Genomic DNA, 12,303 nt, shown 5'->3' with positions numbered 1-12,303 from the left:
GTGTGTGTGGACATGTGTGTGTTGCACACACAACGGAATACCGTGTGTTTTCAGCTAGGTGAAGAGATAGGTGCAAAAAATACACCCGTAGACCTCATTTCTGACATATCCTCTGTTGTAATCGTATTTCCAATCAGATAAAGCTGTATCATTCACTTTGACCTTATCGCTATTAGACGTGGCTGCAGAAGCAGAGGTGGAGACGGCCCCCACAGAGGAACTGATACCTGGCCTGCTGGAGGTCTCCTCCCCTGGGGAAACAACCCCCCAACCTGCTGGTGAGACCCTTCTCATCTCCATCACTCATAGGGGTTCAGTCCTCTCTGGCTCAGTCAGTAGAGACTGGTGCTTGCAACGCCAAGGGTTGTGGGTTCAATTCCCACTGGGGCCACCCATGCACGACTAAGTCACTTTGGATTGAAGCGTCTGAAAAATGGCATATATTAATATTATATTAATCTTCCTACAGTATACAGTGCATTCGTAAAGTATTCAGACCCTTTGACCATTTCCACATTTTGTTAATGTTACAGCCTAAAAATGTATTAAAGTCGATGGCTTGATAGTTTTTGCAGACCACACAGCCGTCATACCACTCAGGAAGGAGACGCGTTCTGTCGCCTAGAGATGAACGTACTTTGGTGCGAAAAGTGCAAATCAATCCCAGAACAACACCGTAGGACCGTGTGAAGATGCTGGAGGAAACAGGTACGAAAGTATCTATATCCACAGTAAAACGAGTCCTATATCGACATAATTTGAAAGCCCACTCAGCAAGGAAGAAGCCACTGCTCCAAAACCGCCATATAAAAACCAGACTACGGTTTGTGTCTGCACACGGGGACAAAGATCATACTTTTTGGAGAAATGTCCTCTGGTCTGATGAAGCAAAAATAGAACTGTTTCGCCATTATGACCATTGTTATGTTTGGAGGAAAAGGGGGGGAGGGGGCTTGCAAGCCGAAGAACAAAATCCCAATCGTGAAGCACGGGGGTGGCAACATCATGGTGTGGGGGTGATTTGCTGCAGGAGGGACTGGTGCACTAAACAAAATAGATGGCATCATGAGGCAGGAAAATTATATGGATATATTGAAGCAACATCTCAAGACATCAGTCAGGAAGTTAAAGCTTGGTCTCAAATGGGTCTTCCAAATGGACAATGACCCCAAGCATACTTCCAAAGTTGTTGCAAAATGGCTTAAGGACATCAAAGTCAAGGTATTGGAGTGGCCATCACAAAGCCGTGACCTCAATCCTATAGAAAATATGTGGGCAGAACTGAAAAAGCGTGTGCGAGTAAGGAGGCCTTACAAACCTGACTCAGTTACACCAGCTCTGTCAGGAGGAATGGGACAAAATTCACCCACCTTATTGTGGGAAGCTTGTGGAAGGCTACCAGAAAGTTTGACCCAAGTTAAACAATTTAAAGGCAATGCTACCAAATACTAATTGAGTGTATGTAAACTTCTTACCCACTGGGAATGTGATGAAAGAAATATAAGCCCAAATAAATAATTCTCGCTAATATTATTCTGACACTTCACATTCTTAAAATAAAGTGGTGATCCTAACTGACCTAAGACAGGGAATTTTTACTTGGATTAAATGTCAGGAGTTGTGAAAAACTGAGTTTAACTGTATTTGGCTAAGTTGTATGTAAACTTCTGACTGTAGGTTCACACACTTTTTTTATTTCCTCATCGACTATTGGCACTCCAGGTGTGTGCCTTTCCAAATCATGTCCAATCAATTGAATTGTCCCCAGGTATACTCCAATGAAGTTGTAGAAACATCTCAAGGATGATCAATAGAAACAGGATGCCCCTGAGATTAATTTTAGAGTCTCATAGCAAAGGCTCTGAATACTTATTGATGTAAATAAGATATTTCTGTTTTTTTTTTACTGTATATACAATAAAACAAATGTTATGTTGGCTATTGTGTGTAGTTTAATTAGGGGAAAAAAATGAATCAATTTTAGAGTAAGACTGTCATGTAACAAAAAGTCAGTGTCTGAATACTTTCCTAATACGCTGTATCTCTCAGATATTCCCATAGCTCCCCTTCCTTTGTTCTTCCTTTAGCAATCAGATCCTCCATTCTCCATTACAATAATCTCCAGTGACACACCCATAGAAATCCTATAATTCACTATTCTATGTCATACTATGGACTTATGAAGGGAACTCTGTTACTCCTCCACTCTCCAACCAAGGTGGAAGTAGGAACTGAGGAACTGAGGAGCTACTGAAATGAAGAGAAAGTTCAGCAACTCTTGGAGGACAGGAGAAGTTCATAAAAGTGCATATTTTTTCCTGCTGAGTGAATGGTCCTCTGTGACCTCATCAGTTGCAATCTGAACTCTAAGCTCAGCAGAAATCCCTTTCTGAAAGCTTTCATTAACTCAACGAGCTCAACATCCTTAGCTAGCTGGCCATTTAATGGGATGTCTTCGCTGAATAACTGGCCAAGAAAACACTGTGTCTTTGCCTTGAACTATCCATGCCCAATCATCTCTACTTATCAGATGCAGATGGACAACATGCCATGCTTTGTGTATCTCTGCAGTGTTCATTAGTCTACGTCTGTTTTGTTGTCTTTTCTCTGCTGCACCAGTAGAGCAATCTGAAGACATCCTTGGACTGGATACAGGAGAGTCTTTGTTGACTGTTCTGGTCCCTTTCAGCACCCTAGCACTCTCAGACACTCCAGGTAAGGTTGTGTCCCTTTTTATTTCTAAAAGTACACTTCAAATCACTTACCCCACATAGAGCATCAACACGACATACTGAGATGCTGCATTCGTAAATCCACTCTGGAAATCTACTCCGAGTTCAGAGCACTCAGGTTTGAGAGTGCCAGAGTGCAGAATAACTGATGCATTTACGAAAACATGTCATGCCTGTTGTTTTTGACAGGTGCCAGTAAACATCAGGCTGAAAAACAAACGCACCCTTGGAATCCACACACAATTACTGTTCCTTAGTGGTCATGGCAACATTTGGCTGTTTTAGCAAGTGGTTGTCAAAAACCATTCCAAGCCTAATCTTCTTTTAATTAAGTCAAAAATGGAGCTCAAAATAATGCAGTACTTCATGTTGTAACGTGTGGGATATTGCTCTAAGAAAGCCAAAGTACTGGTAATCATGTTGCTAGCAGTGATGTACAGTGCTCTCTTTCCCAAGTTAAAGGGGCTAGAGTGGACTTGTGCTGTGCCTTGGTCCATGACTTAACTGTAAGTACAGAGTGGAGAGGCAGGAAGAGAGCAGATGTGTGCATGTGTTGTGTTGAGAGATGACCTGGTGTGTAGAGTGGTCTTTAGGGGGAACCCGAGATAGTGGATGTAGCTACTAGACGGCTCTGTCTGTGTAACTGTGTTATGCATCTGGTGTGAAAATAACGTTCCGGGTTTGGTGGCTGTGTGAACAAACGTCTCGATGTATGCAAGATATTCTAATCGCTTGTTAACTGGCTTGTTGGAATGTGATGGGAAGTTGACCTTGTTGGTTTTTTATCACTTTTCTTCAAAGAGAACGGTTCCACTGCAAACAGTTTCTCTGCTTGAGGTGAACCTTTCATTCATCTGTAGGGCGCTATTATTTTCTTTATTTAGCTATATTCTAATGTGTCTCTCTCAAATTCTTTGTCTTCATGTCATTCTTCAGCCATTCTGTTATTATCTTTGTCTTATTCATCTGTAATTCATTAATTTATCCCCAACCTCTTTCATTTCCCAATTTTCTCATTCCCTCCATCTCTGTTTTGTTTAAGCTACTGGTACGTAAAAAAAAACAAATCTATGGTTTTAGTTGCATTTCTTATATTATTGATTACAAAACCCTTGAAAGCTAATGTAAAGGTCAATAGCTTCATTAAACAATTGAATACCGTTCCAGTTCCTTCAGGCTCCTATTGATGAAAATAATATCAATGGTGATAATGTAAATACCATGGCAGGTTATCTCCATGGGGGCTGTCAAATCACTTCTGACTGGAAAGCTGCACTTGATAAACAAACAATACATCTCAGCCGTATCAGGTTATTTGGAACTAGGATACACAATTGGCCAGTAAATATAAATTAATCAGCAATGTTTAATGTTTGCTCCCCATGAACTAGGAAACGGGCCTTAACGACATGAGTGGGTTGAGTGGTTATAGTTGTAGTACAACAGCTTATCTGTATAGGCCTATATGTAAGCGATAAATAAGGACGTTCTGTACATTCTCTGAAAGTAATAGATGACACAGGCTTGGAGGACGTGCAGCTGAGTCCATCCATGGAGTGCATATTAGTTCCAAAAAATGTACATTAGCTTATCTATATAGGCCTATATTTATGAAAATGTATAGGATATTGTGGTCTCTGTCCTTGCATCACATTATGTGCTGGAGGCTCAGCTGTACCATCATGTTCCTGCATTAAACACCCATCCTCTCACATTCCCTATTGCCTAGTTCCCTTGCCCTCAGTCCTATTTATTATTTGTCCTTCACCTTCTCTCTCTTCCTTTCTTCACCCCTTATCTCCATCCTCTCACATTCCCTATTGCCTAGTTCCCTTGCCCTCAGTCCTATTTATTATTTGTCCTTCACCTTCTCTCTCTTCCTTTCTTCACCCCTTATCTCCATCCTCTCACATTCCCTATTGCCTAGTTCCCTTGCCCTCAGTCCTATTTATTATTTGTCCTTCACCTTCTCTCTCTTCCTTTCCTCACCCCTTATCTCCATCCTTACAAATTCCTTAATTGCTTGACCATGTCAAATGCAGTATTTGCTAGCTAGAGTGTTGCTGCCACTCACTTTTTCTTACTGTTCTCTCCCTTTCCATTTACTCTTCCTCGCTCTTCATTTCTCTCTGGGCCTTTAGAGAAGCTTATTGAGGGATTGAAGTCCCCAGATACACACCACCTGCTCCCTGACCTCCTGTCCATGGCTGATCCCTTTGGCAGAACGGTGGTGGAGGCTGTTAATGGTATAGTAAAATACTTTCACTCCTGGAGATTTCATTGCTGTACACACTTTGTTACATTTGTTTTTCCCAATGTAAATGTTTTACCGTGGAATGCTCCATCGCAATATCCTCTGTCTGCCCTCAGTGGACCCTTTCTTCCTCTCTCCCTCTCTCTGCTTCCATTTCTCGTTCTCTTCCTCCCCATCTCCCTCTCTCTGCTTCCCCCTCTCCTCGTCTTTGTCTCTTCCTCCCTCTCTCTACATGTACAGTAGTGGGTCCAGCAGAGAACTCTCTTTTGAGTCTGGACTCTCTGATCCCTGGTCTGGAGGCTCCTGTGTCCCAGTCTGAGACAGATTCTACACTGCTTCATGGTTAGTTTCTGTCTCACAGGCAATGCGACACACAATCTAGATGCTTCCAAAATTGAATGCCACAGTGGAAGAAGATAATTTAGATCTGACGAAACCAAAATGTTTTGGTTTCTGTTATTACTGATAATACCACCTGCCTCGACACTGGTCTTTGATCATTGTATAAGGTTTTCAGAGGACGGAGTGGAGCCAGCCCATTGAGTACAACGAGACTGTCTGATTGATATTTTGAGTGTCTGTCTACCCAGCTAACAGTTCTAGGGAGATTGAATGTAATGTTACCCGTAATGTTCCCCATATGTGTGTCCAGTTTTCCGTTAGGGGAACATTCTATCTATGTTAGCAAAAACCTTCTGTCAACCTTTTTAACGTATTTTGGTGTGAAAGTTAGGAGAACATTCCCTTAATGTCTAGAATGTGGTTACAATGTTCTCAGAATATTCTACAACGTTCTAGATGCGTTTTATGGAACGTTGCAAGAACATTTGTGTCCAGTTTTCTCAGGTTTAGGAGAATATTCCATCAACATCACATCAAACATACACAGAACGTGGTTGCCTTGTTTTCAGAATATACCATATTCATGTTCTAAACACGTTTCATGAGAACGTTGCAAAAACATTCCTGTGTATCAGTTGTCAGGACGTTGCCTGATGGTCCCAAAGAAACATTCTCCTCCCAAAAATGTTTTTGTTACACATCACGCCTTGTTACTGTTGCCAAGCCCATTGAGGCCCATTGCGTGCAGATCAACCTCCACTTAGGCTACTGCTAGTAGATTGAGCACTGTGCACAACAATGCCTGCGAAAGTGGTTTCAAATGGCTAATAATCAAAACCACAAAGCAATGTAAAACAATAAGACATGATCACTGAAAGTAACTAATCAAACGTTCAAGTAGATCTACCGAATAATAACAGTTTTGGAATTGATAAAAGGAAGTTGAAGCTAAGTCATTTTTTTATGCTGGACTTCATATTAGTGTTTGTGAAACACCAAAAGAATACCTCATGTTGGAAGTACTGAAAAAGCTGATGCAGATGGTTACTTCAATTTTTTATGGTTTCAAAGGAAACCTCCCCATACCCCTACTTACGGTTGGATGCTTTGATGTTTAGTGCCTCTATGACCATACATTATATACTATAGCATGACATTGAGAGCTATTAGGAACACACATTCTTTTTCATCCCTTTTCCTTGGCGCTTACAATCTAGCTATTATTTACCTTTATTTAACTAGGCAAGTCAGTTAAGAACAAATTCTTATTTTCAATGACGGCCAAGGAACAGTGGGTTAACTGCCTGTTCAGGGGCAGAACGGCCGATTTGTACCTTGTCAGCTCGGGGATATGAACTTGCAACCTTTTGGTTATTAGTCCAACGCTCTAACCACTAGGCTTCCCTGCCACCCCATTATATTATACATGATACAGTAATATATTTTGGCCATATCCTGGAGATATCCTGAACTAAACATTCCAGTCTAACCCTTGCCCCCCCTCCCACTCCTCTGCCCTCCCTCCCACAGATCCCCTGCTTGGGGAGGACTCTCTGCTGGGTTGCTCTCTCATCTCTCCCCCTTCTAGAGCCTCCTCTCTCTCCTCTGCTCCCGCTTCTGCTGGCTTTAGGTCTGTTCTGGAAGAGTTTGACCTGGCATCTGGGGGTTCCACCCAGTTTCTGTCAGGTAAGGCTCTGTTTCCAAAATCACACGTCCATAACAAGCCCAAACTGGACCACTTAGTCCCACAATTGGAGAGGCAGAAGTGCTGCCACTTATACTTGATGTGTACCGTAGGAACAAATGGTTTGGTTCTCCCTGTTAGGAAGTTAGCTGTTCTCCCTGTTAGGAAGCTAGCTGTTCTGCCTGTTAGGAAGCTAGTTCTTCTCCATGTGAAGAGAGACAACTACACTAGCAGGCTACTGACTTGCAGTCTAACTCTAACCCTCTGTAGTTGTGTGGCACACTGCTCTGTAACTCACCTTATCTGCTTCCTCCTCTATCTCTCTCCCTTTCTGACATTTCTTATTCTTCCTTTATACTCTTGGTTGTGCTGCTTGCTTTATTCAATGCTTCTCCCAAACACCTTAACCTCCCCTTCCTCCTTTCTCGGCTCCATCTTCTGCAGACTCTTCTGATCTCCTGATCCCAGGCTTTGAGCCTCCACCCAGTGCAGAGACAGCCAACGAGGATGAGTTTGACCCCATCCCTGTCATGGCCTCCTCCCAAGGTAAGCCCAGTGGGCTTCCAGCCTTCAGACCAGAGGCAGGGACAGGCAGGGAGTCTCTGTCCTGTCCCACTAAGATTGCCATTCATACCTCAACCAGGTTCAGAGGAACTCTGGGATTTGATTCCGGTCAATGTCCTCAGTAGTGTATTAAACCCTGTTCCCTCTTACCCTTGTAGATTCAACTGAGTAGCCATCCTCGCATCCTTTGTGTAGTTATTCCGTAACATTCTTAGATTGTATCTGGAGAGAAATTCCTCTTCCTGTCTTTCTCTGTCTTCTGTAACCTTATCTTCTCTCCCTCTTTTCCCTGGCACCTGTTCTTTCTTACTTACCTCCCTTGCTTTTCCCCCGTGTCCCCCCTGCTTCGCCTTGGCCCACCTCCCTACCGCACTCCTCTCTGTCCGGACAGTTTCAGGAGGCCACTCTCGAAGTAACAGTGGCAGCTCTGAGTCCAGCCTTCCCAGCCTGGCCCGCTCCCTGCTCATGGTGGACCAGCTCATCGACCTGTAGAGGCCGGTGGGGAGCCGGGACACTAAAGAGAGGGGGAGTGGGGGGATGGAGAGACGAGGTAGAAGTATTGATGCTGGAGAGGAAAATAGACCCCACCGTTAGTCGTTACACCCCTACACCATTCATCACCAACGTTTGTTCCATGGGAACTCCTGCTGTCATTCCGAACGCACTGGGCGATAGAGTTCTAGATCCATAATCATTGTCCTGTCTGTGTTTGTCCCATCATGCCTCTGATATTGATTCCCGTCATGTCCACCACTTTTCTTCTTCCCCCCTCTTGCCCTCTCATTTCATGCTCTCACAGCATTTAGGCCTATGTTCTGTTGCCTTCTGCGGTCATCATGGCAAACAAGTTCATGGCACACTGCTTCTAGCTTTTGCGTTCATGGCACCCTAACAATATAACTTTTGCTTTCACGACACACTAACTTTTTCTAGCTTTTGTATTTGTCCCTCTAACTTGATCCAAGAGTTCTTCTTTCTGTAGACCAGGGTCAAATGTTTCACCATGTTTCAATCCTCTCTCTCTGGTCAGTCTTGTCCTGTAAGCAGCCCAGATAATTCCAGTCTTGTTGTTAGTAGATGTTGTTATGGTGGACAAGTAGATGTTTTGTCTCCTGCCTTTCTCCAGGGTTATATTTATATTTCACTTGGATTATTATTTGCGCACATTCGGTAACAACAATATCACAACATTGATTTCTTCTAAACATCTTGAGTTGTACTGTAGAACGTTGAAAAAATGGTTGTCTGTCTGCCAATTTAGTTTGCCACACTTCAGTGGCTGAGTTTTCAGGGATTGTGTTTTAACCCTTAGCGTGAGGTATCATAGCCGGCGTGATGGGATAGATGTCACTATCAAAAAGGACTGATTACTCCACCAGCTGGTCCAGAGATTGAGCCTCCCCGTGGACACATCCTCCCAGCTGCCATTAGCAGAGCACTGTAAGAGCCACCAGGCATGTTACCTGTCTATGGTCAAAATGAGCTAGGAAGTTATTCAAAAAAGTTGTAAGTTAGCACCAACATATCTTAAGACTTTTTAAAGCCTACATTAACATAAATATGGAGCTAACAATCCCAAAGGAAGAAGCTAAGATTTAAAAACACCAGCTTGGCTCGGGACTCAGCTGCACATTGACAACATTGATGCTTTTCTAAAGCATTTGCTTGTTTTCCTCTCGTTGACCTCTCCTTAGCCTGACTATACAGACCGTCGGTCAATATCATCCCTTTCATTTCAGCCTGTTTGTGCCCACGCAATCCTTTCATTCTATTCAAACATGCATTCCCACAGAAAGTCCATTCCTACTTGTACATAGATCCTATATTCCAGTAATTTATCAGCCCTACATAGTGTGAATGTATTTATATCTGCAATACCCACATACTCTGATCCAGTGATCATACGTGTGGTTCCTCTCGTGTATAAAGTTACAAAACATGTATGTCCTCTGTTACTCATCGGTCGTCATAGCTTACATTGTGAAAAAAATATATAGAAAAGTTGATTTCATATATAGCTAATAATAAATGTGAATATGAATAGAGTGTTAGAGAATGAATGTATGACATTAATATCATTATAAATAAAGATTAATATATTTAAATATAATTCTTAAGATGACTATTATAGACAAATACTTTGTTTTTCCTGTGCAGCTGTGTTTTGTCCACCATATTTCTCCCCAGATTCCTATTGTGACATTATCATAACATACAGTTGTGACAATCTTAGCTTTGATCTGTTGTTGAGGGTTGGGTAGGATTTCTCCTTCAAGTAGTGTCTATTAACTTGCCTTGACCTAAGGAGGGTTTTATTGCAAACAAAGTAGTTTGTTGTACATTGGGACCACAACCCAGGGAGCTTTACCATGTCTTATACTGTACCATACTTAATCACGCTGTACAAAAGGCAGAGAACTACAGTCGTTGTTGAAATAGTGCTCTACAAAGCCATGCTTTCTCCACGCAGATTTTATAGTATCAAAAAGATGCATATCGAAGCATGACCGTGTTGTTGAATGTTCTGTTGTGTTGGTAGACAGTGTTATCATCGGTGTGTGAATGTGTGAACATACAGTCTGACTCGTTGGATGTGATGCGGTTGTGTTGTTGTCTAACCTCGCTGCAATAAGTGACATCTACAATGATGTTTGTGTTGACTTCATCACATTTGAAAAGCACAGGCCCTCTTAATTAAATAGCGCTGAGTTCACTCTGTTGCCCATAGAGGAAGTCACTGTTTTTGAGAGCACATCAGTGTCTCTCTGAGTGGACCACTAGACTCAGTGATCTGACTGAATTAGAGGAAAGGAATATATTGGTTATCAGACAGAGAGGGGCAAGCACTACACAGGCTTCAACACTATGACAACATACACGTCAGATCCTATGAAGATAGGAATGCTCACTGTACATTTCAAGGAATTACAGATAATTGTTCTACTGCAGTTTTCCAAACAATGCATGCCAAGCAACAGCACTTATTGGCAGTATTCTAAAATTCAATGTTGTGTCACATCTATCTCAAGCTGAAGTTCACATCTTATCCCTTCCACTACTGTACAGTCTAGTCATCTGCAGATACTCATGAGGCTATTGACCTATGCAATCTTTGCTTCTTCCTGTAGACAACACTGTGCTGTTGTTCTTGGTAAAGGTCTTGCCCTCCAGGTAGTTCAACTTGTGTTGTTGTGAAAAAGAGATCCTTCATGTTGCCCAGTTGTTTTTGCCAAAAGTGGAAAAAGCTGTTTCTGATGACCATTGTTCTCCTGATTGTTCTGGATCTCTGTCCGTCTATATGACACCTAATCCCTCTGAATGTTCTGGATCTCTGTCCGTCTATATGACACCTAATCCCTCTGAATGTTCTGGATCTCTGTCCGTCTATATGACACCTAATCCCTCTGAATGTTCTGGATCTCTGTCCGTCTATATGACACCTAATCCCTCTGAATGTTCTGGATCTCTGTCCGTCTATATGACACCTAATCCCTCTGAATGTTCTGGATCTCTGTCCGTCTATATGACACCTAATCCCTCTGAATGTTCTGGATCTCTGTCCGTCTATATGACACCTAATCCCTCTGAATGTTCTGGATCTCTGTCCGTCTATATGACACCTAATCCCTCTGAATGTTCTGGATCTCTGTCCGTCTATATGACACCTAATCCCTCTGAATGTTCTGGATCTCTGTCCGTCTATATGACACCTAATCCCTCTGAATGTTCTGGATCTCTGTCCGTCTATATGACACCTAATCCTGCGTCAGCGCAGTCATTTCTGTGTGCACCTTCTATTTTTGTGAGATAACTAAAGAATTACAAAGAAAGGGATGTTGAATAAACATATACATGTCAATGTACTTTTGTTTTGACTATTGATTGAGTGACTGAAGGGAGTTGATTACTGAGAATTTGACCCTGTCATGGTAGTCATGTGGTTAACGTGATTTATTGGTAGACAGATTGATTCAGATGGAGAGGGGCGACACATTTAGCTAGCTGTTATCTTTTAGACACTCACTTCTACTAATGGGGATCCTTAATAAATACAAATACTCAAGCACAATCAATTAAATCATGTACTGTGAATTAATCACAACTTATTATCATCTTATTTACATATGCGCAGAGGTTTAATTACATTTGGGGGATGACATTGAGTAGATTTCATACTCATTATGCAAAATGATGTTGAAAAAAAGTGTTTTCCAAACGTTGAAGTTAGGTCAATTTTAGGTTCTGAATGAAAAATGAAATGACGTAATTTACAGAGGGTGAAAATATGTATTTTTTGGTCATTCATTCTATGACCAGATTTCAGCTGCAAATTTCATCTCAATAAAGTAAGCAATCTATCACATACTTTTTAAAGTCCATTTAATATAGGAAAGGTGAGCCAACTGCAACATAGCATATTTATTATTGCTCCCATCTGTCACATGCACTTACAGTACCAGTCAAAAGTTTGGGCACACCTACTCATTCAAGTTTTTTTAAAATTTGTATTTATTTTTACGATCTTCTACATTGTAGAATAATATTGAAGACATCAAAACTTATGGAATCATGTAGTAACCAAAAAAGTATTAAACAAATCCAACTATATTTTATATTTGAGTTTCTTCAAAGTAGCCACCCTTTGCCTTGATGATAGCTTTGCACACACAAAAAAAGAAAAAGATTGACTTCAGATTATTTTTGTCATTGGCCTGCACACAATACCC

At 41.7% G+C, this 12,303-nt stretch overlaps 1 protein-coding gene across 8 annotated transcripts in view; it reads left to right on the top strand.

Annotated features, from left to right (window-relative positions):
• LOC123999124 (AP2-associated protein kinase 1-like) overlaps positions 1–11,439 on the top strand; it is a 50,908-nt gene extending 39,469 nt beyond the window's left edge. Inside the window, exons 15-21 of one of the 8 annotated variants that reach the window (XM_046304551.1) lie at positions 177–278; positions 2,623–2,715; positions 4,874–4,978; positions 5,227–5,328; positions 6,859–7,014; positions 7,457–7,558; positions 7,968–11,439. In XM_046304551.1, coding sequence (XP_046160507.1) covers positions 177–278; positions 2,623–2,715; positions 4,874–4,978; positions 5,227–5,328; positions 6,859–7,014; positions 7,457–7,558; positions 7,968–8,068 — 761 coding nt within the window. In that variant the 3' untranslated portion in view covers positions 8,069–11,439. Of the gene's footprint in view, positions 1–176; positions 279–2,619; positions 2,716–3,188; positions 3,239–4,873; positions 4,979–5,226; positions 5,329–6,858; positions 7,015–7,456; positions 7,559–7,967 lie in introns of those variants that run through there. The other 7 variants (XM_046304553.1, XM_046304554.1, XM_046304550.1 and 4 more) reach the window with 7 other exon arrangements.
• Positions 11,440–12,303: the final 864 nt, after the last annotated feature.

The sequence above is a fragment of the Oncorhynchus gorbuscha genome, linkage group LG16 (assembly GCF_021184085.1).
Source record: "Oncorhynchus gorbuscha isolate QuinsamMale2020 ecotype Even-year linkage group LG16, OgorEven_v1.0, whole genome shotgun sequence".
Taxonomy (NCBI): Eukaryota; Metazoa; Chordata; class Actinopteri; order Salmoniformes; family Salmonidae; genus Oncorhynchus; species Oncorhynchus gorbuscha.
The sequence above is the reverse complement of the archived record's forward strand: the minus strand, read 5'-3'. Positions and strand labels throughout refer to the sequence as shown.